Source organism: Eleginops maclovinus, chromosome 14, assembly GCF_036324505.1.
Source record: "Eleginops maclovinus isolate JMC-PN-2008 ecotype Puerto Natales chromosome 14, JC_Emac_rtc_rv5, whole genome shotgun sequence".
In the NCBI taxonomy this organism is placed as follows: domain Eukaryota; kingdom Metazoa; phylum Chordata; class Actinopteri; order Perciformes; family Eleginopidae; genus Eleginops; species Eleginops maclovinus.
In genome coordinates this window covers 11,474,926-11,502,283 of record NC_086362.1, presented here as the reverse complement: position 1 = coordinate 11,502,283, position 27,358 = coordinate 11,474,926, and the positions used below count along the sequence as shown (strand labels likewise).

General features: G+C 39.3%; 3 protein-coding genes across 5 annotated transcripts; all 3 read right to left on the bottom strand.

The window, feature by feature from the left end:
• Positions 1-302: 302 nt before the first annotated feature.
• nectin4a (nectin cell adhesion molecule 4a) lies at positions 303-13,306 on the bottom strand. Of its 2 annotated transcripts, none has more exons than XM_063900977.1 (11): positions 12,954-13,306; positions 9,395-9,586; positions 8,772-8,939; positions 7,799-8,077; positions 7,072-7,189; positions 3,982-4,136; positions 3,742-3,895; positions 3,341-3,416; positions 2,994-3,056; positions 2,431-2,619; positions 303-2,291 (listed from the first exon to the last, which is right to left on the bottom strand). In XM_063900977.1, exons 1-11 carry the CDS (start codon positions 13,006-13,008, stop codon positions 1,902-1,904), a joined length of 1,839 nt encoding a protein of 612 aa, XP_063757047.1. In that variant the 5' UTR covers positions 13,009-13,306; the 3' UTR covers positions 303-1,901. The 2 variants fall into 2 exon arrangements, with proteins under 2 accessions (XP_063757047.1, XP_063757046.1); XM_063900976.1 differs by having other exon boundaries at positions 303-2,294; positions 12,954-13,305.
• A 437-nt stretch (positions 13,307-13,743) lies between these two features.
• fcer1g (Fc epsilon receptor IgFc epsilon receptor Ig) lies at positions 13,744-20,772 on the bottom strand. Of its 2 annotated transcripts, none has more exons than XM_063900554.1 (5): positions 20,541-20,772; positions 17,178-17,272; positions 16,320-16,367; positions 15,015-15,038; positions 13,744-14,903 (listed from the first exon to the last, which is right to left on the bottom strand). In XM_063900554.1, the coding sequence occupies exons 1-5, from the start codon at positions 20,602-20,604 to the stop codon at positions 14,850-14,852; spliced, it is 285 nt and encodes a 94-aa protein (XP_063756624.1). In that variant the 5' UTR covers positions 20,605-20,772; the 3' UTR covers positions 13,744-14,849. The 2 variants fall into 2 exon arrangements, with proteins under 2 accessions (XP_063756624.1, XP_063756625.1); XM_063900555.1 differs by having other exon boundaries at positions 17,178-17,269; positions 20,541-20,770.
• Positions 20,773-20,945: 173 nt separating this feature from the next.
• Positions 20,946-27,229, bottom strand: ndufs2 (NADH:ubiquinone oxidoreductase core subunit S2). The gene is made up of 14 exons (XM_063900552.1): positions 27,083-27,229; positions 26,081-26,184; positions 25,333-25,523; positions 24,802-24,922; positions 24,114-24,226; positions 23,753-23,827; positions 23,554-23,631; positions 23,361-23,446; positions 23,156-23,275; positions 22,489-22,618; positions 22,053-22,148; positions 21,670-21,753; positions 21,252-21,309; positions 20,946-21,156 (listed from the first exon to the last, which is right to left on the bottom strand). Exons 1-14 carry the CDS (start codon positions 27,187-27,189, stop codon positions 21,119-21,121), a joined length of 1,401 nt encoding a protein of 466 aa, XP_063756622.1. The 5' UTR covers positions 27,190-27,229; the 3' UTR covers positions 20,946-21,118.
• Positions 27,230-27,358: the final 129 nt, after the last annotated feature.

Genomic DNA, 27,358 nt, shown 5'->3' with positions numbered 1-27,358 from the left:
ATTAAAGGAGCCATGTTAGGTTCGGTCTGGCCTTTTGTCAAAATCTACTTCAATTCCTTTATAAGATGTTATGACATGCTGCTCTATTAGTTAGCTACACAAAAATAACACCAAAAATAACATGACAATGAGGTATACTATCGATAGACTGTGCACCATGAGTTGCAAACCTGTGTAATAATACTGCTCCTTTAGTCCTTTGCAATTGAATCCAAAACTAATTCCAATTTCCCCCCGAAAACTAGAATAAATATCAGTGTAAATGCAACATATTTGATACAAAAACTGTTTTAGCATCAACATTTACAAAAAAAATTACAATTTATTTCAACCCCTCAATACAATCTGATACCCATACATAGCCCTTAAAATGAATGAATGTCCAGGCAAGTAACCAGGAAGATCATTTCTCATAATCACAGTGGAATGCAGAGGGTTTTCATAGTTCTGTAGTTTAGCAGTAGTAGTATTTAGCTCCCTGCACTTCCCAGCAGTACACATCAGGGGGCAATGTTCACTACAACTACAGCCTACATTCACACATAACACCATTCATTTGCTTTTACCTATTAGGTGTGAGCAAATAATATATGGCACATTGGTTTTGCGACAGACTTTATCATATTTCTATCATGTACAGAAGGTAAAACTAACTAAACATAACAATGTAATACATTTTAGCGAGGAAACAAATAATACTTCATATTTGCCAATAAAGCAAAAGTGATTTTTCTATATTTTCCCTTTGGCACATTGCTTCCAGTATCAGGGTTGTAACAGAGCCCAATATTTACAAAACGTATCAACTATTGCTCACCTAGAGATTGATAATACAGGTTTGTTTTTGCCAAAATATTAAAAAGCTCTACTGTTTCATCTGAAGTTGCTCTTGCAAAAGCATCATCTGGAACGCAGAAGAAACTTTTCAATGAACAGATACTTTATGTCCAAGGTTTTGGTACATTGCTCTCCTCTATGGTCTCTAGTTAGTATCAACAAAAGAAGCAAACTCAGTAGGAAAAAAAATGAAATAGAAAATATATTTTACAAAAACATAGCAGCTTTTCCAGCGCTCAACTTGGAGCAGGTGGTACTGATTATTTATCTGCCATTTGTGTTTGCTTATTTAAGGTACAGATGATTTAAATTTAAAAATTCTGAAATAATTCATTTGCATTTTTGTACAGATTTACAGGTCACCGAATCACCAAATTAATAAGTCATGTTTTTGCTTGATGACATCCAAGATAATACGGAGGTATGCATGGTGCAGGTGTGGCAAGGCAGGAACAACCCCATGGTTTGGATCAGCTCCCAAACTGTGTTGTGTAAGGCAACTTAACACAGGGAAGGTTACTGATACACTGAGCACCACTACGGCATAAACCACCCTCCATAGAGAAGTGTTGCAATCTTCTGATTCAGCAACTTCCCCACAGCCTCCCCTTATTCCTTGCATTTTCTGATTGTTTTTTCTACTGTACATGATCTTGAGTTCTTTAGACATCTACCACTAAGGTATGTCAAGTGCAATCACCTGTTCGTCATATAGCACCAGATACTGTATTGCGAAAGAGGAGCAAAGAATATTGTCTGGGATTTAACGCTGTAGAAGCGGCACTGGAAATATTGCAACATAGTCTGTGTTTGTGCCAATAATTCCAGGAACACTCTTGTTGATCACCATACATCAGGCAGAAATCCGCTATGCAGTATTGTCCAGTAGATGCTGCAAAGAATTACTTGAGTTTATTGTATTGCACCATGTCCATGCACAATAAAGAAGAAGCCGCATTGTAGTCAAGATGCAGATGTTGTTTCTCAGGATTGTGCCTTTGAATCTCTTCCAAGTCCAAAGCTGGCAAGTCTTGTAGTTCCACTTGTTCATTTCCAGCTGCCTGCTAAACTATCTGGGCCTTGTGGATCAGGGAGGCATGCGGACTGAGCCCAGTGGTGCTCGGCCTGGGTTTAGGTCTGATTGTGCCGTTAGTCTGCTGATAGAGTGCAATGTGAGCCTCGGACACCTGGGAGCTGTTTGTCTCGCTGTCTTGGTCATCGGGGTGTTCCTGACTAGCAGGACCTCCCAAACCTTCGTCTACTTCATCCTCATCATCTGTTACCCGTGGGTAGTTGTAGTTCAGAGGAGGGTGCTGGTGATTCTTGGAGACACTTCCTGGTCGTGAACCACCATCTGATGGGACGATGGCGCTGCCGTTCAGCTGTCTTACAATCTCAGTGGACTGTAGGATAGGGAATGCTGATGGCATCAGAGGAGGGTGAAAACGAGTTTCCTGCTGCGAAAAGCAGACAAACTTCATCAGCATTAGGTAAGTATGCAGAGGCTAATAAGCTTGCTCAGATGCATTCCACAATTTGGTTAAATCGTGTTTTGACTTGCCCAGTAATACACAAACAGAAAGACACACTTACTAAAGAAATACTGCTGTTTCTCACGTATGACTCCACTCTGAGTCGGTTCTCTTCCTCTCTATCCAGAAGCCTTTCTCTTCCTCTCCGCGAGTTGTTGTGCAGGACTGGTCTGCCCAGGTAGTCATACGCTCCCACTCCTCCCCGTCCAATAGAGATAGTAGAGCGACTGTCCCGGCAGTGGGCCTGCTCCTGTCAGCACAGAAACACACATTGAAATATAGATCATAATATAGATGTAGCACTCTACAACTCGGGTGTATAATGCTTTTAATTGCCACTGCCATATAAAACTAAAGAATTAACTGGAATAACTTTGGTTGGTTGAGGTCAGCAGAATTACTTGACACATAGATATAATTAAAGGTATAGTTTTTGGAAATATGCTTCTTTGCTTGCCTAACTTTTCATTTTAAGACATAAAAAAAGCCACCCATTTAACAAAAAGTCCCCCAAAAAGATAAGCATTAAAGTGAAAGAAAGGTCTTCAACGTGTTGTCATCATCATCATTATTTTTATCAATATCCAAGATCCACTACATTCAGATGTGAAATGTTAGACTGACCCCAAGGGAAGACAAGCTGGTCCTTAGGGTCCCCTCCACCCTCAGAGGGATGTTTTCCTCTGTCTGAAAGGAAACAGAGAGCTGGATTAGATGTGGAAAAAGTCTGTGCAACTAACATGAAACCTTTTCCAAACCTCACTCACTAGGGCAAGATGAGCAACAGATGAGATATTATCATTTGACTGATTGCCTTATAATTCATCACAGTGTGAATTCTCAATGAGAATCCCTGTATAAATGCCTGTGTGAAACATTCGGGACCAGCCATCCTGAATCAGGTCGTGCACACAAAGGGTAAAACCCAACATGATGCTGCAGTGTATGAGAGAATAATTCAGTAATAGTACCGCTCCTCTGGCGTCTGTGCTGACAGAGCCCATCCTCCTGATAGAGGCAACCCTAGCCAGAGTGCTTATTTCCTCCCTGTGAGAACAGAGAGAGAAAAAGGAGATATTTAAATGATTGAAGGAATAGTGGATTATGCATTTTTAAATGCTAATATTAATATTGCATATGTTTTACATCTTTGATCTTATTTTCCACATCCAGCACACTCATTTATCACTGAATTTGACACATTTTGCTTATCTAATTCTACTCTACAGGCTCCACGGTTGTAACTGTCAGTGTTAATATGCTTGGTAGCCCTGAGTTACTCCACTCATAGTTATTCTTATTGACTTCCCTGCGGATATCATTAATGTATCATCTCATTTTATCTTATCTTAATTACAAAATCCCAACATACTTCTTCTCAGTCAGCTCCCTCTCCAGCTTCTTGTTCTTGCGTTTGTGATGACAAGTGACACAGATGATGACGATAAGCATCAGCATCAGCAGCCCACCCGCCGCAGCCCCGATGAAGATCATTGGCATATTCAAGCTCGGCTCTGGGGGGGAGTCTGCAAAGGAGGTTAGTGGGGAGGATTAGATGGATGCATAAATCTATTCTCACAGTAGGTCTTGCAATGACATTGTTGTCATGTACCTCCAACAGCAATCTCTATCTCCGCCTTCCCCACTCCCACTTCATTCTTCGCCACACACTGGTAGGTGCCTCGATCTGACAAGCTTAATGGGCGCCCAAAAACTAATGTTCCATTAGGGTGGGGGATAACTCCCTCTGGCAACTCTCCCCCAATTCTGTAAAGAGGAAAAAAACGAGTTAAATGCATTTATATTAAAATATGGACCCCTTACTTTAATATCTGGGTCAGAGTTCCCTTTTAAAGAATTGCAACCTCTCAAACTTGAATATTTTTACAGCTATGTTTCACATAGCTGTAAATGTTAGGGACCGTACAACAGATACAAATGTGATTACAGAATTCTGGATTCTACCTCACATCTCAAAAAAATGTAAACCTCTAATTATTGTACATTTCCCCGCTGGGGGATTAATAAGGATTTCTGATTCTGATACTGATTTAACACACACAAAATACATAACCCCTGCTTATGGAACTACTCACACAGTTCCTTTTTTCTTTATATTTGGTCAAAATTCTGTTGGTATTAAGGCTCGCTCAACCGGGATATCCGCTTTTTATTTCAAACATTTAAAATAATTTAAAATTGTTTTTGAGTGACACAAGATAATTCAATTACATCAGTTATCAAAATCTGCAATCATTTTAATTAAATGGTTCATTTTTGTCCTTAAATTAAAGCAATGTAAGGCCTTCTTTGAATCCTGTTTTGTCCCTTGGGGCTACCGTACAAACATGGAAACTGCTGTGGACGTTTAATTGTTGGGAAATACAATGGTATTACCTGGCAGTGTGACTCAGGGAAATGTGTTGATGAGCAACTCCAGGGTGTTGCCTCGGTGTTGTTGTTTTGAGCGTATTTGATTTAATCCGTTTGAAAGACACTTGACCTTTTTGTCTGCCTTTTGCTTTAACAGCATGTGAACTTTGCCTCAGAAATACTGGGCGTATTGAACTATTATAGAAACATATGCAGTGAAACAAACCTGTTCACATTACACTAACCCTTACTACAGCAGGAACTCTCTGTTTGTACATAACATCTGACAACATCTTGATTAAATCCACACATCATGCTTCTTCTTCCTCCTCTCACCCCAACCCCTCTGCTGCCTGCTGCCCTCACCTCTCTTGTTGGGACTGCTCATCCCTTTCCCTTTTTTCTTTCATCCCCCTCTTCCTCCCTCCTTCGTGTGAAACTATCTCATCTGTCTGCTCTCGGCACAAGCCGCAACATGACACTGTGACAGCAGCTATTACTTCACCTGCCGCCTTTTATTGACAAAGCCAACAGGTTTGCCTGCTGCTGCAGTCATTGGTGTATGTGTGTGTGTGTGTGTGTGTGTGTGTGTGTGTGTGTGTGTGTGTGTGTGTGTGTGTGTGTGTGTGTGTGTGTGTGTGTGTGTGTGTGTGTGTGTGTGTGTGTGTGTGTGTGTGTGTCTGTGTCTGTGTGTGTGTGTGTGTGTGTGTGTGTGTGTGTGTGTGTGTGTGTGTGTGTGTGTGTGTGTGTGTGTGTGTGTGTGTGTGTGTGTGTATCAGAGAAATGCATGTGTAAGAAGAGGATTTCTTGTAACTAGAGATTCGGAGTGCTGACAAGGTCCTGTGTATGTGTGTGTACATGCTCAATCAGGTGTGAGTCTAGTAAGCCTAACTAAAAAAAACAACGCTTTACTGAGGTGTGTTCCTGTGACTAACAGTGATAGGTAAGTTAAACATCACCTGGCAAATAACCTAAAATCAGTCGAACCAAACCAAAATTGTTTAAATAATATTATTTACATTTAAGATATACCCATGCCGCATCTGTTTGTAAAGAATTTCTCCCTGGGGCCTAACTGTCACTTCTCATACTTCCATGAGAGACTTACAGTCATTTTTGTGGCTCACATTTTACGCCACACCCTGAGAATATATTGATTCACCTGATGAAATGGCTTAAAGATGACACCAGGTGACTCAAGCAGAAGAAGTGAGGAATCTTACTCAAACACTCGTCTGAGCTTCAAGCCACGCATGGAAACAGGAAGTGACAACGCTGGGACTCGGCTGGTTAGGTGATGTGGAAAGGGTGGTAAACAAACTGGACTTCATTGTTTTTTACATACAGTCTAATAAGCCAGTATCTGTAAGACAAATACATCTCATTTATGGCTTGTTTTTTAATCTGTCAAACTTCTCTTTTTCTATTCTATTTATCTTGTCCGTATCTTATCAATAAGTCAAACAAAGTTTAAGAATATTTTACAACTAGATAATCAAACCTCTGTCAATCATCGTTTCGACAATAACAAAAAAAGACTTTCATTGTCTTTCTTTATTATTTAAAAATAAATATATAGGGTTGTAGTGTGATATTAACTTGTAAGACACTTCTTTTCTGTTTCCTGTTATAGTATTATTATGACATCATTAAATTCTTATCTTGAGACTTGAACATATTATTTAACATATTTGTTTTAAAACTTATTTATCATAAAGTTTGTAGTTATTTTGGAATTAGATTTGAGGCCTTTGACCAAAAAAGTGGAATAATTCACAGGAGGGCAATTTTGTATTCTATGCTTTCTGCTTTAACTAACTGTGTTTCCTTGTACCTTGAATTAAATATTACAATTGTAAAAGAAATAGGTCACTAAAAAAATAGTTGGCTTTAGTTAAATTAATTATGTCAACAGGTTCCACATAATTTTATTAGGTTAGTTGAAAATTGTAATATTATTGCTTTCAACTAACCTAATACAGTAATGTGGAATCTGGTGAAATAACAATGTTTTAGTTTTTTCAGTGTATGTACATTTTTAATTAAATAACTTGCTCTTTGAGAGAGTCTTCTTACGTCTAAAGCACAGTCACGTTTAAGAAAAGCAGGAGAAGAGATAATAAAAACATACTGGTCACATTGAGGCATTTTTACTTTCACATTTGCCTTAGGGTGACCTGGAAAAAGTGTACACTCCACTGGGAAAATTATAATGAAATAATTGGTATGATTACAGTCATACGTTATGGGAAAAGTAACAGTGACCAGACACATCAGACAGTTAGTCACACGACTACCAGACAGCCAGAGGGAGGCGGGCCTTCTGTACCTGAGCCAGGTGAAACTGTGTGGTTTGGGGTTTCCTCCGCTCACACACCTCAGGGCAGCATTCTCCAAACCCACCGACCAACCTCCAGTGAAGCCAGACACCACTGCATCTGGGGGGTCTGAGAGGGAGAAGAAGAAGAACAATTAGAAGATGAACAATAACTAGAAGAAGGTTCATAAAGGGCTTTACATACAATCCAATTCAAATAAACCTTCAATAAGGTAATCATCATAACTCATAGAGTCATAGGGACGGATTCACACAATAGCGTGTTGTTAGAAGGGATTTTAAACATTTAAATGGTTTTGCTAGCCGTGCTAAGGCTGAATGGTCAAGCTTTTAGCTGATGCAATTACCAAAGACTACTTCCAATGAATGCAACATTTCACAGGAAGCTAAAAATAAAATATAAGGGCCAAAGTCACGTACTAGGGTACAAGAAAAACAGAGGAACTACATTCTTGAACATCTTTGATGAAAGGAAATGTGATATGCTGATGAAATGTAGGCGCTGCAAATTAAACTTATAGAGAAATGTGGAGTGTAAAAGTTATACAGTGCTTATGTAGTATTTTCCAGATTGAAAGAGATCTAAATAAAACAGGAAGTTAAGCTATTAAATGGCTACCAATGTCGAAACAGGTTAGATGTTCTTTACATGATTTTAACCATGTTTGTGTGTGTTTTAATGTAACACTGCCTCTGTAAAGTGCTGATGAACACTCACAGTGCACCACCAGCTTGTTTCTGATCCTGCGGGGGCCCTTTGCAGTCGGGTGCCACACTATGCAGTCCAGCTTCTTGCCATTCATGTTCCTCAGGGGGTGCAGGGAGTAGTGCGAGGTGACTGCCCCGTTATCTGAGGAGCGGTTTATGGACTGGCCATTCAGGTCTGTGTCCCAGGAGAGGCGGGGTGGCGGGCGGGCCACAGAGCGACAGGAAGCGGCCTGCCGGTAGGACTGGCCCTCAACCAGAATCACAGGATCCAGGGAGGTGATGGGAAGGGCTGAAGGGGAATTGTTACAATGATTGATCAGATTGAAGATAATGATTAGTCAATAAACTTAGTAGTTAGTTGGGAATGCACACTGAGAGAGATACCTAAAGGTGCTGTAAAATCTTTTATCAATCATCTTTAAGAACAATTTGACAAATATGATGTTTTGGGAAAATGTAGAACAGTTTTGGCTGTAAGGATTACTTTAGTTGGGTTTTTGTCTGTCTTTATTCTAATTGGCTTCAAGTGGGCTCAGGCAGAGAAAGGTGATGTCATACTTCCTTCTAAATACATTTCTGTAGTTGTATTAAATTTGGTGAATATATTACCTGAATAATAAAACTTATTGGAGTTGCATTCATTCCAAACTTTAACGTTTTGTGTTGCTTATTTAACCATACACATGTACACCTTTAGTGACTATAACTTTAACATAGGGATTGTAAAACAACTTGTATTAACTTGTAATAAGTGACTATGTTTAGCGTGTTATATCTACTTCCTTTATTAGTCATATAAAAAACTCAAAATCTCTTTGAATACATGTGAATTTAGTTGTGCAATATATGGAAACTAACAAACAACTACTCATGTTGATTCTCTTTGTGACTGGAAATTATTTAGCAATATCACTCCTTCATCTGTAGAAACACACTTCTAGGTTCATTTTTTTTACTGTATTTGACCATCAGAAGGGACTCACTCCACACGGTGAGTGACATCTCCGTGTCAAAGTTGCCAGAGGGGTAGCTGCTGATGTGGCACAGGTATTTTCCCTCATCGGAGACCTCAGTTGTTATGATAACCAGAGACGAGTCCACGGTGGGTTCGCTGCTTTGAAAATGCACGCGTTGAGACCACGCTCCAAACGCTGCAGAGGGAAAGAAAAAGAGGGAGAGAGACAGAAAGTGTTAACTGACCATTTGAAAGGAGACTCTGACACAAAACATTAAGCCCAGCAAGTTGAAAACAGTCCTCAGGCTTTCTTTTGTCACTTTCAGTTCCATACACATGATGCATGCGCTCTTGCAAGAAATTACATTCTGAGCATTTAGTTCACAGTCTCATCCAGCATGTCTCACACTCAAAATAGGTGCGAGGTTCACCCAAAAAAAAAGGAACCAAAAATAAACGGTGCAAAAAGCAGAATCTGTGATATCACAGTCAGTGTCTCAGTTCATTTATCAGACTGTTGTGAACACCTGCCTCAAAGCACTGTTCCATTTATAAGCGGGGGAAACCATGTTCGGAGAGTTTCTCGCTGTGAGGAAAGGGGAAGTTTTATCTTAAATAAACCCTTTTTTTTAGCATGATCTAGGCTCTGACCTGTCTGTCCATTAGAATGGTGTGCAGTGACGATCTGTTCCTTGTCTCCATCTGGCTTCACCTTATACCAGGTGACCTGCACCACAGTGTCTCCGGGTAGCGGTTGGTAGCGGCAGGGCAGGACAGTCTCCCCCTCTGCCAAGGAGAGGATTGGTTCTTCTGTAGGAAGATCCACAAAGTCTCCCTGTATCACTGTATGAAAGGAGGAGGGGGGGAAATATAAGAGTGAATGACGTACCACTAGCTCGTGGAATTGGCTCATGACAACGTGCACTCTAGTTAGAGTTCAATCTTAAATATCTAGCAGCTCTTACAGATCCCTGACCATTAACCTCCAACCTGAACCTGTAGTTGTTTATAATTGCAGGAGCTCAAAGAGAAGGTCTGGATCAAGTTAGAACAGCTGTTTGACACAATGACTAAACCGCTACTCTGCTTAATTTTCCATTGAAACAGAGAGTAGCTAAATACGCGCCAGAAGGTAATATTGCAGAAGTGCGCGTTTCTTGGCTGAATTTTCAAGGCCAAACTATAGCCATATGCTCTTGTCTATTGCTATTTAGGTTTTGTAGAGTGAACAAAAACAATTTAACATAATTTCAGTCCAAGCTTCTATTTGGTCATTAATTTTGGATTGTGGACGTTTTGATTGAGTATTTCTCTTTTTTAGTTACTTCTACTCTGATACATTGCAAGGGAAATATGATCCTCGACTACATCTGATACCTTTGGTTGCAGATTCAGATTAGCAATATAAAATATAATCAAAAAATCGATAAAATGTAAAACAATTATAAGGATTTGTGCTACTAGAGCATAGTGTCCGTTTTTCTTTTTTTTCCACTTTAACATTTAAAAAATAAAGTTAAAATGTGACTTGACTTATGCAATGTGTTGATACTGTTTTTCCTCAAGTATAATAAAATAAGTATCACTTTCACCACTGCTAATTAGCTTATCTTAACACTAATAGAAAAAAACAGCACACCTGGTGCCAGACTGCTACATGGCTGCTGGCTGTCGCTTCATATATCTTGTTTCAAAGTTTCAGTAGCACTGTGTTTTCACGAGATACAGTTGCATAGTGTTCTGGCCTTGGGTTAGAAAGGTTTAATGTATAAGATCAGGTGAAATGAAAATACAAAATCAGACTCAACGGTTGCATTTCAACATAGCAGGAGCACAGAAGGGGTTCACAGAGTCCACACAGAGTGAAGACAGAGAGGAGAGCGAGAACAAGGAGTCTATCAGATAAAGCACCAGTGAAGATATGTCGCCTAACTAGTTGTTCGAGATAAGCTTTCAAAGCAAACTAATAGAGGGTTACCTCAGTGTCTGGACAGAGCGAGACGTTCAAGGCCTCAGAAAATATGCAAGACTTAAAAAACAGACGCTGCATAATGTGTGTGCCACACCATAAAGGCCCGCATGCATTATGTTTCTGTACTTTTCTCTCCTCATGTTTTTATGTAGACCAAGCATAAGATGTATGAGTAATAAAGAAGATTTCTCTCAGAGGGAAGTTTTCTCTTGGCATGATACTCAAATAGAATTCCAAAAAGTTCTGCATATGCAAATAAGTGTAATCTTTGCCTATGCTAAAATAAACCAATGGACAGCTGATTCATCATCACAATGTGCGATTATCTTGTTGCTCTTGGCATCAGACTTGTGTTGCTCGTGAGGGAATCTCTTTTAAAAGGTATATCAATGCACAACACGGCAAACTGTGTATGTGTGTTAGCTGAAATTCAATATGGCATGTGTTTTTATCACAAAAATGAGCTGATCAGTAAGGTTAGATGCTTGAAGCATTTTTGTCAGATCATTCTTCCTACTGTTTGCGATTTAATGAAAACAGTTGCACTTCATTTTCATCGATACTGTTATACCAAGATCTACATTTTAAAGTTTGTAAGTCACCATTCAGTTGCTAACATAGCTGGTAGCATTGTTGAGAGACAACTACTCTTTGTGTAGTTACATTGTACCATTAGCCAAGTTTACATTCCAATGTATTGCACATTTAAACCGAATCTACGAAAGAAAATGCAAAAGATTGCTCGTCTCCATCCAAAAGGCTATGAATAGGAATTAGAGAAATTTCAGGATTTTTCCAATTGTTGGCGTTTTCACTTGTGCTTTTCGTACAAATTGAAAAAGCTCATGAAAAGGAGTAAACGGAAACGCAGCAATTAAGGTTGTCCTAGCAGCTACAGCAGTGCTTTGAGCTAAATATTCATTAGCTGTTTTGCAGGTATAGTATTCAACACGATCACCATCTTGTCTTAGCGTGTTAGCATGCTAACATTTGCTAATCAGCACTGAACATGACATTCTAGCTGAAGTTGATGGGACTGCCATCAGCTTTGCATACGTTTGATCGAACATCAAAACATCTGACATATTTAATATTGACCTTTTGATGTTACAAGATAAAACGAAAAAGGAGAGCTGAGAGGGTAATACATAGACTGTAAAGTTAAGTGAAAGCCAGAACATGAAACATTTTGGCACAGTTGTTTACTGTGTTAGCACAAACCTGGTCCTAGCACAGTTTTGATGACACTTGATGTAATGTGTGTACAGAACATGTGACTCTGAACTGTATACTGTCGGTCACACATAATTCTGTCCACACTGAACACCTAATGTGTAGGAATCTGTTTAGTAATGTCAGCAGCTAGGACGTGATTCATGCTATTACCAGCAGACCTAATGAGTGTATGGTGCAGACAGGTGTGATTTTCCATGAAAATGCGTGTGTGCGTGTGCGTGTGCGCGTGTGTGTGTGTGTGTGTGTGTGTGTGTGTGTGTGTGTGTGTGTGTGTGTGTGTGTGTGTGTGTGTGTGTGTGTGTGTGTGTGTGTGTGTGTGTACGTGTGTGTCGTGTGTGTGTGTTTCACCTGGAAGCCATACAGTGGAATCTGCCTGTGCTGCATCACTGGAATAACACTCCTGCCTTTTTTTTATTAGATTGATTTGTTTTACTAGTATCTACTGACAGTATTTTAATTATGGCGCCTTTTGGAAGAATAATGGGCTGAATACATTATAATAAAAAAGTGTTGTACTGTCAACAATGAAAAACAAAGTATTTTTCAGGCTGGCATACAGAGACTTACAGCATGTACACACACATTTAGGCTTAAGCAACACACACACACAAGGAGGGTCCATGCAGTTCCTCTGAATCAGACAGAAGGAGGGGGACTGATCAACAGCAACCTGTTTTTCTAGAAGTGTCAGACGTGTTTTCTTTAACGGCACAAAGTCTAACCCTAAAAAAAGCTGGTCCCCTGCCCAAAGCATACAGAACTTATCTTATAAATAAACATGTATTGCTGTGGGTCATCTTTCATACACACAAAAAAGTTAAAGGTCACAGTAATTTAGGAGACATATGTGAAAAAGCCAATACTAAGGTCAGTACAGGTAAGCTTTGGCAAATCATATCTGACAATAGACAGGAAGAAGCCAGCTATAAAGTCTTAAAATAATACTATACTTCTGCACGATATCTCTTTTGACAGACTGAATTCAAAGCCACAGATCCTTACCACAGACCCGGAGGACACAGAGACACAGAGACAGAGTGTTCAGCAGAGATGTCATTCTCCTCGGGAGTTACTGTAAACTGTGCACAAGCTAGGACAATATCAGCGCAGAAATAAAGATCTTCAGTCCAGGTGAAGGTATCCTAAACACTCATGCATGTAGCACTGAGGCAGACTCAAGACTCCATCCTTAATCCGTCCCAAAGTCCCGTTGTGGGTGAGAAATGTTAGCGTGTAAACTGCTTCTAAAGTAAAAATAAATCCTTTCAGTTTGTTAATGTGTTGGTTTGTCAAGCCCATGCCATAATGATTGCCCTTTGGAAAAAAAGAAGGCGCAGCTTAAACTGTTACACCTATACACCTGTTGAGATACACCTCTCTCTTTCTCTCTCTCTCTCTCTCTCTCTGACACACACACACACACACACACACACACACACACACACACACACACACACACACACACACACACACACACACACACACACACACACACACACACACACACACACACTTGCATCAGAAGTCACCTATCCGGTTTGGCTGAGGCAACATGACAGTTATTTTCTCGTCTTTACTTGCTTTAAACAGAGGAGAGGCAGGTGAAAGAAGACACGGAGTGGCAGTTTAGAGACTGCATGTTGACTGGAAGGCTGACAATAAGACAAAAGCTGCCTCCTCCCAAAGGAGAAAAACTAATTAATCCATTCATTTTAAAAGGGATATAATCCCAGTTAACACCCCAGAAAAGAATTTAATATCCAAAAAACAGGAATAAGCAGGACACACCAAATTCTTGTTACATTTAATCTCCAAATAAACTGATCACCTCATAAATCAGAAGTACATTATAGTACTTCATGGTTTTTCATACATTGTTTTCCCCCACAATCCTCTGTAAACTTTTTTTTTTTTAATAAGTAGATGGCTTTTCAGACAAACGTAAATCTTTCGTAGCTTCATACAAACTGTACAGTGCCAAACCACAGTCGGAAAATGACTGTTTTCATTTCTGTTTGCGGTTGTTTACCTTGTGACGAGTGGAGGTTTACCACTCCCTTCACAACGTAATATTTAAGAGACAGGGTTTTCCTAATTGACAACTGTAATTGAAAGACAACATTATGTAATGAGCAAGTTCACCTTTAATAGGATTGTGTTCATACAACAGCTTTATGCATCCTGCAGGAAGCTCTTTACATTCAAAACAGTCTGTGAAAGGTGTGTGTGTGTGTGTGTGTGTGTGTGTGTGTGTGTGTGTGTGTGTGTGTGTGTGTGTGTGTGTGTGTGTGTGTGTGTGTGTGTGTGTGTGTGTGTGTGTGTTTGTGTGTGTGTGTGTGTGTGTGTGTGTGTGTGTGTGTGTGTGTGTGTGTGTGTGTGTGTGTGTGTGTGTGTGCGTCACTGCCATCCTGTGGTGTACAGGTAACACTGCTCAGGTTTTCAGGTGTGAAAAAAAGGCGTTACATGTATTCACTCACATCGTCTTGTACAAAACATAAATACTTTGGGAGATGGTTGCCTCTCCTATATAAAAACACTTACAAATAGCTTTAAAGAGGAAGATAGTTGGACAGTTTAAAGACAAAATATAATATTCATTTAATTAGACTTTTTGTACATAATGTGTCGGAAGCATAACCGTTTTCTAAATACGCAAAAAATGAAATATGTGCAAGAGAACAAAAAAGAAGAAGGCATAATCAGTTGCCCATCAGGAACTTAACTTCCCTGTTTCTGTTTTGTCCTCTTTATAACATAAAATTAAATTTAAAAGGAAATGCAAAACACTGCACGCATTCCCTCAAAATAAAAGCAGGGTAAGATATGCTAAAATTAAATATATATATATATCAATAAATGTAGAAGAATGTCATCTGTCTTGGTCTCTCGCTTTGCGTATCACTTCTTCTGCCCAATAGTTTCATACGTGTCTTTGGCGTGGGGAGTCAAGTCCTGGAAGGAATATAAAATGTATAAATTAATTTTAAAATATACTATCCAAACAATGTTTAAGGATTCAGCAATCCCTCATTTCCTTTACATCATCACTGCATCAGGACGTACCGTATAGATGCTCTCGTCAGCATTCTGTCGGGTAGAAAAAAATAGCAGTGTTAGTTAGGTATATAAAATATGTATATCTAAGAAAACACACCAGATACCAGATCTGTACACTTGAGAGTGTGTGTCACAGTGGGTTAGGTTGTGCACAGTTTGTGAATGGTAATAGGAAATAATACACTTAAAAAAGTAAAGCAGTAAAACAGCAGGTAGCACGTCATTCAAGCAGCATGTTGTCAGGCATTGCAGTCGAGTAAAGAAACACACTAAATATATAGACATCAACCGAAACTGGAAAACCTATATACATAGTGTATGCTATCAACTTTACATACAATACACAATAAAGAAATGTGTTAATGTACACTATTATATACCAAACTCCTACCACACAATTCTAAACATTTAATGAAATATACTATATCAGACTAGACAATGTGCAATGTACCTCCAGTTTATTTAATAATGCAATGAGGTTCAGTGTGAGTATAAAAGGCTCTATCTCTGCATGTTTAACAATTTAGTTTTATATCCAAGAACAAGCATAACATTTTTTCACTTCAAGTTCCAGCCCTTTAATTCAAATTTTGCAATTACAGGCTCTTGAGCAATTGAGCTGCCGGTGCATGCCCATCACACTGTAGCTTAACTGGCTACACACAGCTGCCAGTGTGGGGCTGCAGAAACAAAGAATAGGTGTGTTTTTTTTGTCCAGCAGTGGCTCAGTCAGTAGGGGCTTGGACTGGGAATCGTAGAGTTGCTGGTTCAAGTCCCCAAACAGACTTGAAATAAGGAAAGTGGACTGCTACTTGGAGAGGTCCCAGTTCACCTCCTAGGCCCTGCTGTGGTGTCCTTGAGCAAGGCACCGGACACCTTCAATCCCCCCTCCCCATTGCTCCCCGGGCGCTGCACAATAGCTGCCCACTGCTCCTAGTACTAGGATGGGTTAAATGCAGAGGACCAATTTCACTGTGTGTGCTCTGCTGTGTGCATGTATGTGACAAATAAAGAGGGTTTCATCCTCCCATTCTATCTAAACTGTTTGGCTACTGAGGTTAGACATTTATTTTTGCCTATAGAGAAGCTCTGTGTCTGGCTGTTCACTGAAACTCCATTTGTGCTGTGGTTAATTGTATTCTGCACATTTATTTCAGACTATGAGTCATCTATGTCAGTCACACATGTACAGTGTGTGTGTGTGTGTGTGTGTGTGTGTGTGTGTGTGTGTGTGTGTGTGTGTGTGTGTGTGTGTGTGTGTGTGTGTGTGTGTGTGTGTGTGTGTGTGTGTGTGTTTGTGTTTATTCTTACCGGCTTGACCTTAGCGTTCTTAGCTCCAGCCAGCCTCGCATTGTAGATCTGTAGAAGACAGAGTGAAGTTAGTGAGAATCCAACAGACGTCAATCTGTAGTTTTACCATCCATTAACAGTTTTTACTTGGTCTTAGTTGAATATAAACATTCTTGGTACCTAAGGTGTCAAAAACAAAGAAGTTTTATTATGGTAGTGAAACATTAGTCTGCCACAATAAAATGATTGGAATCAAACATTCCTGAATGTGCAGAATGCGTCATTTTGCAGATGACACCCTATTTTACATCGATGATGCACCAGATGACTTTAAATGACACCACATCTTGGTCATTCAGTTGAAAATGAATTCTGTTCTTGCATATTATTTGATAAGTCAATTTGATGTACAGCATGGGCGGTTCTAGGGGGGTGCTAACAGGGGCCCTGTAACACAGGGCTTGGACCCCCCTGCGGCCTGTCTTTAAAATATTAAATCTACGATAATGTAATTCATGTAAAATACTAAGTTACTGTGCTGTAACTTGGGCCAAAGTTAACAGCGATTTTAAGTTTTTGTGTTTTTCAGTAATGTAATGTAATAGGTTGAAACTAAGTTACTGAAAAACAATATGTGACTAAAACATTTGGCTGAAAAAAGTATGTATTTATTACCCCAAACTCCTTTTTCGTTCACTATCTTGGGCCAAACTAACTAAAGCAAATAAATAAAGTTGGAACAAAGCCTTTGACACAATCTTTGTTACTAAAGCAAACACCTATAATAATGATTGCCCCAACCCCCCTGTAAAAGTAGTCTTGAACCGCCACTGATGCACAGTATAAATGTGTGTAAAGGCAAATTTGTAAGATTAAAACCTTAATTCTACAGTAGAGAGCCGTCAGGATAATGCCGTACAAAAACAGGATGCCATCCAGCACGTAACACACATGTGGATCTGAGAGACCCGCTGCTGAAACACAGGAGAATTATTCAAATTAATTCATACCACTTCCACATACATGACAAAACAATAAAAAAAACTACTTTATCATGCGTTTTTCTGAGAGAACTTCCTCTTTAAAGTTAACTCAACCTTTGCATTATTGTATACTGACTGGTTGCTTCTCATGTAAAGATGGGGCTTTTTTTCCGTTTACAATTTACAGAACAGAATATGGAGTGACCATGGTGTCACAATCTCAGATGGTGAAATAAAGAAATTGTGAAAAACACAATGACAACAGACATGTTTACAGTCCACAGTGTAAAACTGAAACATTGACTTTAATTAAATGTATTATTTCAACAGATTTCTGTATTAGGTTAGTTGAAGGCAATAATACTAAGTTGAACCTATTTAAACTTAATATTATTGCTTTCAACTAACCTAATACAGAAATCTGTTGACATAATACATTTAATTAAAGTCAACGTTTCAGTTTTTCAGTCCAGGGCGAGGTATTTAGGGTGGGATAGAGTGAGGAAGAGCGGGGTCTACATGTTGAGATGATAATTACCAAGGAAAATGGAAAATATTGTTGTCTCTTCAAGGATGCAGTATTCACTTTCCTTCTGTTCTAAGCAGATCAAATGTAACGTATGTATTTAATCAACTCATCAAGGGAATGTAATTTACATTTAAAAAATGAGAACATAAAAATGGGTGGGTTATCTGTTTTCAACACAACTGAAGCATATCATAACAGGCTGTCATGAACGACCGCTTCTCCTTCCCCAGCGTGTAATAAGTGTAACACTGAGCTGGGACATTGTACCTGAATAAGTGCTTTTACTAAAGGCAAGTGGAATTCAGCTTTTAAAAGGTGTGTAGATCCTAGACCGACTTGCACACATCTTTTCTTTAACCTTTGTTCAGGGAAGAATACGCTCCACATATTTCAAGCAAACTCCTTTCAAAAGCAGCGACATAGGGTAATATTTTCTGAGGTGTTTCTGAATGTAAACAGCGACTTTCTTGAATACATTTGGCCTTGGGTTTGCAGGTATTGAATAAAAACATCAACTGATAAAAATCGCTCGATTATAAAAGACTGTAGCTTTGAAGAAAAAGCTATTTGGGACTATGTCTTAGTTCCTCTATTCCTGAATTGCGTTTTGTAAATATAAGTACTTAATGTGAATGTTCAAATGGTGATCCCTTGTACTTTTTTTGTGAATGAGGTTTTGGGCCTAAGATCGTTTGGAAAATATCATAAAAGTTACAAAATGGTCCTCCCAAGTAACAATTGTTCATTTGTTATTCAGATTACTCATTTGTTTGAATCCAGGCCATTTTCCACCTCAGAAAAGACTTGTTTAATATATACTGTTTTCATTTCATGACCATTTAACTTCCCTAAATTGCATTAAATAAAATGTGGAATAAGAGTATCAAAACTGTGAATGTTAATGAAAAACAAATTCAGAAAAAGATAAAGATCAGATAAGTATGAAGAGACACATAAAATAAAATAGAAACTCTCAAAAATCAGTTTGTTCAATGTCATTTAAGACAATGACATTGAACAAACTGTTATATGGCACATTTAAGGATTATTATGTAACTTATATGGACATTTTATGAATCGCAGTTCATTTGTAAAGTTCCCTTTAATGGACTTTTATGTCACATATTTAGTGGGGTGTTTGTTTGTTTGAATTAATTACATTTATACAGATTTGAAATGTGATGGGGTCAGCTGAGCCATCGCTTTTACACCTCAGTGTCACTAAAAGAGCAAATACTATAACTCAACCTATATGTTATTTTCTTATCTTTTTTAATGACTATACTTCTCTATGATGAAATCAGCAGACATCACATCATTCTCTTGCCACTTTCTTTTTCATCAGAAATTCAGCCAAACGGAGAACTTCTCAGAAATCTTTCCTCACATGATTTGTTGTACGCCACTTCCAAATAATGTTCGCTTTTTACTTATGATATGGACTGGTATTATTGGACATTTGAGGCACACTTATAAAGTTGTTTTACTATCAGCTGTGCATGTTTTCTTGGCCAGTTGTGTGGTGTGTTTTATCATCTCTTTTGGTTTCCACAGGTCGCGTGACTTACAGCTATAAGGAAACAGCATACCCTGTCCTGAAATAACCAGTAGTCGGGTATGAAAGTGCGACTCACAATTCCACATGTGTCCTGACACTAACTGCCGCTAGTATCATACAAGCAGATCTGAGCCAAGGTTCAAAGATAAGAACATCTATTTCTCACGACTTCACACTCCTGCAATCTGATGCTAAAAGTGGTCAGATGTGGTTTGAAATGTTAGCGGAAATATAATCTTATTAGCTATATCTCTCAAACATTCAAATCATCAGTTTGAATTAGAAGCAAACTGTTTATGGCCGTTAACTACAGTTTCCTGGTTATCTTAGAGATGCTTTAAAGTAGCAAAGTAAAATGATGAAATCCATAAACTAGAGAAGTGGGAACCACAACATATTTCCCAAGTACTTTAATATTTTCATTTTCTCATCGTAAATGTGTTGTTTGAGTACTTCAGCACTACTTTATTTACCATACTTTAACATCATCTTGCCTATTAGACACAGAAATATGAACAGACCTTTTAGGGCTACATATCTATGTGTTAATGCGCGTATAAGTCATAGACTGTGTACATAAAAGAAGGAAATGCACGAAAAAAAGTACATATTTCCTATTTTTCTTTTATTACCTTATAGTTTCTTCGTGGTTTAACAGATAACTGTTAAAATGTTAAACATTGAACATGTTTTTTTGTTTTTTTTAATGCAGGTTTCCAAGATTACATAACATATTGCATAATATTTACATACAAATTTTTGAGGAACATAACTCAATGCTTAATAAAAAAGGAACTTTTTGGGCAGAGCAGGGTGTGTCGAGGTCTGCTTTTACATGCGAGTATTTCAAAAAGTGGCAGACCTCAGCGCCCCTTTGTTACAAGAGACAGAACCAACAGGGCAGGCTTCCATTTCCTCAGGAACTGCCTACACCGAGAAGAATAAGGTTAAAAAAAAAAAAAACCTTACTGCTCTAAATAAAATACCTGCTATGTACAAACTAATTGTGCTGTACAGCAAATTCAATTAACGTCAAAACTGTCACCCTGATTATGTAAATAACCAGTTTCTGTACACACGCCACTACGTTTTCTTAGGGTTCGTTATGTGAATGGAGGATTCAATATAGAATCTTTAAGTTTAGTAAATCCCAATTTTGTGTCACAACTCACCGGCTCTTCCGAAACACATCCAAAGAATGGCAACAATTAACGGGCTCCTGTTCCACACGGCCATGGTACCAGGTTCAACACGGTCAACTGGGCTCCTTCAGTGGCCACAGCAAACACGATGAATACTGGGTGTTTTTATTACTCTGTTCTTGTGAAAACTTGAATGTTGCGTACCTCACAGCCAACAGGGGAAGTTGTGGTTGGAGCTATAAGTCCATCTGTGTTAGATCTTATCATACCCCTCCCCTTTCACCACCAACCAGCGGAAGGACACACATCGAGGTTTGGTCTCCGCTGTCATGTTTCAAAGTCAATTTTCAGATAAGTCACGGAAATGGAGAATTTGAAAAAGAAATGTTGCGTGCAAAAACACACGATCGGGAAAAGAAAAGTACAAGTCACTACTTTGCTGTTCGATCATAAAATATTTATTAAGTGTATTTGGGCATTGTACATCAAAGATTATAAGCAGAGTCATCTCTCAAAGCCTCACTACAGCAACAAGTGAACAGGAAGAGAACATGACTAACAGATGAGTGAAGGAGAGAATGAATCCTCATCTTTAGGGAACCAACAAGCTAACGGTCCACTTCGCCAAACACAATGTCCTGTGTACCTGTCAGAAAAAGAAGAAACGGTTCAGTATAACTTCATACAAAAGCCAATATTTAGTTGTATAGTATAAGTTGAGTGTTAAAAAAAATGTCTTACCAATAATGGCCACCACATCCGCCAACATGTGTCCTTTGGCCATTTTATCCAGACTAGCCTAGAGAAGAAAACAAGCATTACACATCAGAATAACTCCAATTGAGGGCAGATGAGCTCTTAGAAAATTGAATATTCATAATTCATAAGACTATAGCCTGGAGTTAATGCACTAACTACTCTAATAGTTTGTTTATGCAACTTTAAAAGACATTTTTAGCCTGGAAGACCAAAATGAAAATGACTGCGTTTAACATTAGTAGATGAGCAGGAAGGAGCTTTTGAAAAGCTTCTATAGTACTTTATAAAATCCACTTAATGAGCTAAAAGTAGCCTTAAGGACAAGCCGTTAAACATGCTAAATAATTGATGCCCGCTGTGTTAATATTTCACGGTGTCTTGTGAAGTTTTGAGTGCGTACCAAGTGAGCGAATCCGGGAGCTTTGATCTTGCAGCGGTAGGGTCTGCTGGAGCCGTCTGATACCAAATAAACACCAAACTCTCCCTGCAGAACGGACACACACACACACACACACACACACACACACACACACACACACACACACACACACACAAGAGAGAATATTACATCACAGCAAATCCCTGAAGGCCTACAAAGGCTTCACAATTAATTAAGGCTCAAAGAAGCGAGTGTATACAGTACAGATCTCAGAGTGCTACCCTTTTTGTTTTCTAGGTTAAAATCTGTTAGTTCTATTAGGGCATCTGCAGATTCATTTATGCAGTCAGAGGAAAACACAGAAAGGAGCATTTATATACAGATACATTTAAGATGCCTCTAACCTTGGGGGCTTCCACAGCTGTGTATGTGGCGCCTGGAGGGACCTGGTAGCCCTCTGTGTACAGTTTAAAGTGGTGGATCAGAGACTCCATGGAATTCTAGGACAAAGAGCACATTACACATGTTACGTCTCAGCAGATGTTTTGAAAATGATGCAAACAAACATTACAGGAAGCTGGATTTGGTCATTGTAAAAGTGACACACTCGCAGGTATCTCAGGCCATCAAGGCGAGCATAGTAAGGGGCTCTTTATAGCAGAAGTGGCTTACACTGTAAAGATGACCGGGTGAACATAAATGAGTCACACCACTGACATTTAACAAACACACAGAAGTGATAAGGCAGAGGGGAATGTCCAGGCAGGAAAAAATATTTTTACATTTGCGTAATAGTTTAAGTATCCGCACTCCATTTAAGGTATCCGCACTCCAGCTCACCTTCATCTCAGACCTCTTGGGTGGGGCAATCTTGGCATCGTCCACCTTAATCTCTCCTTCTGGCATCTTGTTGAGAGCCTGGAGCATGATGCGCAGGGACTGCCTCATTTCCTCCACCCTGCACAGATACCTGAACAGGCAGAAAAAACAGCAGTCAGCTACAGACGCTGATAACGGCGCATGACAGTAAATCAGACACAGATTACAGATTAAGTTGAACTCCTTCTGTAAATCGGGGAGGAGTTGATCACACAAACAGACATCATTATTTTCCTATAATGCGCTCCAAACAGCTCAACTCTGAGTCATTTCTCAGAATCTGTGTTAAGAGAACTGAACCGGATAGAAGGCACTGCCTATGCTGCCTCAATGAAAATCCTAAATCAGTAAGGTTCTTCTTAAACATCCAGCTGTATCTGCAGATAAACTATGATTTATTTACATACACGGTGTTCGGGGGAAGCCATAAAAGACTTTCTGATGGACAGGGTGCCAAAGTGTAATGTTTAATTTGCCCTACTTGCTACTCATTTTATATGTTGGATCGAAGCAGCTTTTATGAAACAGAAATGACAAATCACTGCAATTCCAATGACCCACAAATATCTTCCTTTTCACATGAGGGTTTAATGTGTAGATTAAAGGGGCTCTATTATGGCTCTTTCACCTGTCATAGCAGTCTCCGTTGCTTCCGATGGGGATGTCAAACTCCACTTCGTCGTACTTGTCGTAGGGCTGAGACTTCCTCAGGTCCCACTTGATGCCTGACCCGCGCAGCATCACTCCACTGAGGGGGGAGAAGAGAGGTGATGAATATCATACTAACTAAAATATGTGTGCATTTCATAAATGAAGGGAAATAAGTGGTTTACCTGAAGCCATAGTTAAGAGCTTCCTCTGACGTCACAACCCCGATGTCCACGGTACGGTTCTTCCAGATACGATTGTTGGTCAACATCTGGAAACCAGAAAAAACCACATATATTTGAGCATTTACTGATAAATCTTCACTACATTTTATCGTGAGAAGAACTTGTGGAGATCGAAACTATTTTAGGCTTTCACCTCTTCCACTTCATCGATTCTAATGGAGAAATTCTTGCACCACTCGTAGATGTCGTCCATCAGGCCGACGGGCATATCCTGAAACACATAAGATCATCTGATGAAGTGGTCTACAGGTCAAATAATTGATATCTCAGATAGACAGCTTAATAGTGTTGTTCAAACAAACAACAGGCCTTATTAAAATGAGTTGTCTTACCTGATGCACACCTCCAGGTCTGATGTATGCAGCGTGCATTCTGGCTCCAGACACTCGCTCATAAAACTCAAACATCTGAGAGGGAAGAAAGATCGCAGTTAGAGTGAAATTGGCACCACATTTATTTACAGCTGCGATTTTCTAAGAATATGAACCTGAAACTCATTCAACCACTTAGGTAAAACTATAGTTTACTCCCAATGTCTGATTTTCATTCACTTTATTTCTTCTTTCAGGAACTTTAAGGTAATGTGGTATTTTTATATTACCCTTAATTACTTGCAAATTAAGAATGTTGCAAACAAGTGTAATACAGAATAAACAAAGTGTTAAAGATAATAAAGGTCAGACTGATTCAGACCTTCTCTCGCTCCTCGAACATCCAGAAAAAGGGGGTCATGGCACCAATGTCAAGGGCGTGCGTAGTGATGGCCATGATGTGGTTCAGAATGCGGGTCAGCTCTCCGTACAGAACTGCGAGAAAAAAAACCAACACAAAAGACTTAGGTCCAGGGTTTCCCACACATAGACTTTACTTGGGCGGGGTGCCCAGGTATATTAACGGCCGCCCAAGTATATTTCGTGACCCATTTAGGTTTTTTTCTTTCTTTTAATCCGTCCCCGAGCACGACGCTATCCGCGATCGATTAACTAGTGGACAATGATCTCCTCGCTCTACGCCTCCTGTACCTGTTCGCTCTGCTATCGTGTGAAGGGTCTGCTATCCCCCCCCCCCCCCCCACTAACAGGAACAACACAAGGGTCAGGGTTAAACATTAACTGTTTGTGTAATTCTTAATGCATTATTTATGTCACCCCAAAAATCTGTTTAAAATCAGTAGTATTGGTTTGCCTCAACACTCTGAATTTGATGAGTAATAGCACTATACAAATGAATGTGAAGCAAAATAAAATCTAAAAGAACAGGCCTTTATAAATGGCAAAAATAGGTCCTCTAAAAATATATATATATATTTTTTTTAGGCTTTAAATCATTTGATTTAAAATCTATAGCCTTTGCAGAATCAGCAGACACTGCCAGTCCGAACCTCTGATCCACTGCGCACGGAGGGGAGCCTGGATATTGAGCAGCTTCTCCACAGCCAGAGAGTACGCTTCCTCATTACACATCATGGAAACATAGTCCAGGCGGTCAAAGTAGGGCAGAGCCTGCGGCATAAAAAGAAGAAGTGTTTGGGGTAAGGGATTTCCAAGACAAGTGCGAAACAAATTTCACAAGAGAAAGGTCCACCAAATCAAGCCTGCTGATGTGAACATTTTAATTGTAACCTTTTAAAGTGAGGGGGTGTTCTCTTGCTCTGGTGCCAGCTATGTTTTACAAAGTAAATACAGCTCATGTATCATCCTCCAGAGGATGCGGTTGTATACAATACAATAAAACAGGATTTTGCAATAGGCAGTGATGCAATTTACTGTCGTTAGACTGGCTAAAAATGAAATCTCAACACTCAACTATCATTCTTACATTCATCCATAATACAAAATGTGCTATTCAACCCGATGCCTAATATGTTTATAAGGGTAAACACTAAACACAGATATTTTCAGTGGTTCAGTACCTGCAGGTAGGTCTTGTACTCGATGAGCTTCTCCGTGCCACGGTGAAGGAGGCCTATGTGGGGGTCACACTTCTTGACGGACTCTCCGCTGAGCTCCAGGACCAGACGCAGCACACCGTGAGCTGCGGGATGCTGGGGGCCAAAGTTGATGGTGAGGTTGGACACATCCTTCTCTGCAATAGGATCTTTGTCTGCCAGGAGCAAACAAAACCATACAGGGAATGTTATGCCATTGAGTTCCTTGACAGTCGAACAATTGGTATTGATTCAGGACATGATTTCTAATTTATAACAAAAAAAAGCACAACAAAATATCTGGTCAATAAATCACAAAATGCCCATGTGGGCCTTCTTCTGGTGGCCAGAACACAACACATGTATATCATTTGGAACAATGTGTAGGATTAATGCATTACTTATTATCATACCTGTAGCCATAAACAAAGGGAATAAGATGCCCAATGTGGTAGCATGTATTAAATCCAAGTTTACACTTAAACAGTTTTGTCACACAGACACGTCTTTAAAAGTGTTGGTGGACTGACAACACCATGGAAAAGATATATTGAAATAGTAGTCAAAGAATAATACTAGTTTTTGTTTTTATAAACATAGTGTCTTACAAATACCAAATGTGCCTTTTGATAAACAATAAATAAATAAACAAAGTGGGTCACAGTCATTCTGTATCATATAGCCCTAAATGTGAGCCCTTGCAAGCATGTGTGTGAGTGTGTGATGACGGTACCATTCCATGGTGGTGGGACCCATTTCTCATTAAAAGCAGTGGGGTACATCACTGCCCCGGCAAATTGCTCGGTATACTCCACATCTGGCTGCCATTGTTTCTGCCTGTGAAAATCATTGGACATGAGGTAAGGTATTGTTCTTCACAGTTCAGCCAACACAGAGAATTGAAGACGTGCAAAAACAGCATTCTAGCTCCATGTTTGTGCCACTTATACAGGCTACTCCTTTGATTTGGCCTGTCCTTTAGAAAGGGTGATGATCTAGGCTACCCTGGGCTTGCTCGCTTTGAATGACAGTGGCTGATAGTGGAAACAGGCAGATCAGAAAGTTTGCTAATTATTGCAACATCAATACATCACTACATTAACACGTTTCAACTCTTAAAGCATTTGTAGACCTCCCACGGTATCAGAATACGCCAATAACAAAGCGTTCATGTTGAAATCCACTTGACATTGGTGCTTCATAATCAACCCATGTAATGAAAGCAGGTGTTCTTCACATGTTTACCATTTGTTTCAAACGTTTAAAATGTAGCTAGAATGCAATACAGGTTGCAAACTATTTGGGAGCATCCTAACCAGAGTATACCAGAAATACTTTGACCTTACTTACAGCATTAAAGCTGCAAAACACCAGTAAACACTGAGTGACATTAGCTAATCAGAAAGCTAAGCTAACTTTAGGTAACCGTTTAGGTAACGCTAGCAAATACATAGCACAAAAGCTAGTGTATCCTTTAACATACGCCACTTCAAAAGATGACATTGCTATATTTGTATTATTATTATATTCTGCATGCATTGTTAAATACATTTTCCATTCAGAAATAAACTACATACTGTTGCAGGCGACTAGAATCAGTTTGCAGGTCGGCTTATTAAACGTTATGCTAGCATTAGCCTGTGTCAGTGTGCATATTTATGTGGCACTCAAGCTAAGATGGCAGGCCACACATTGTCCATACAAAGCGTCACGATTCGTATTCTTGTTATCTTACCTGTTCTGCACGACAGTACAGGCAGGGCTCAGCAAATTATTATTTAATATTAATTTTGTTGAAGGACGTCCTAGTTTAGTAAGCGACCTTAACATCGTGGCCGCCATTTTGGCTACTACACTGGCCAATGACGTAGATGTGTTTCTTCTTTTGTAGTTAAGGAGGCGTATTAAAAACGCATGTCTGCCATCTATCGGTGTTCAGTGCAAACTGCTGCCTGCCGAACTGCTATTCATCGTTTTCTAGTGCCAAGCTGAATAATATGTGCTATATGGA

Bases quoted from the DNA above. Each gene is read 5' to 3' on its own strand.
- nectin4a (XM_063900976.1), bottom strand. From the start codon at position 13,008: ATGACATCTCTGCTGAACACTCTGTCTCTGTGTCTCTGTGTCCTCCGG. The intron at 8,078-8,771 runs GTGAGTCCCTTC...ATTCCCCTTCAG, and splicing joins GATGTCACTCACCGTGTGGA to CCCTTCCCATCACCTCCCTG. The intron at 3,057-3,340 runs GTACTATTACTG...GTTTCCTTTCAG, and splicing joins GCACAGACGCCAGAGGAGCG to ACAGAGGAAAACATCCCTCT.
- fcer1g (XM_063900554.1), bottom strand. From the start codon at position 20,604: ATGGCCGTGTGGAACAGGAGCCCGTTAATTGTTGCCATTCTTTGGATG. The intron at 16,368-17,177 runs GTTTTAATCTTA...TGTCTTCTACAG, and splicing joins CTCTCTACTGTAGAATTAAG to ATCTACAATGCGAGGCTGGC. The intron at 14,904-15,014 runs GTACGTCCTGAT...TATTCCTTCCAG, and splicing joins CTGACGAGAGCATCTATACG to GACTTGACTCCCCACGCCAA.
- ndufs2 (XM_063900552.1), bottom strand. From the start codon at position 27,189: ATGGCGGCCACGATGTTAAGGTCGCTTACTAAACTAGGACGTCCTTCA. The intron at 26,185-27,082 runs GTAAGATAACAA...TGATTTTCACAG, and splicing joins TGTACTGTCGTGCAGAACAG to GCAGAAACAATGGCAGCCAG. The intron at 21,754-22,052 runs GTTAGAGGCATC...TCCGTTCTGCAG, and splicing joins CAGCTGTGGAAGCCCCCAAG to GGAGAGTTTGGTGTTTATTT.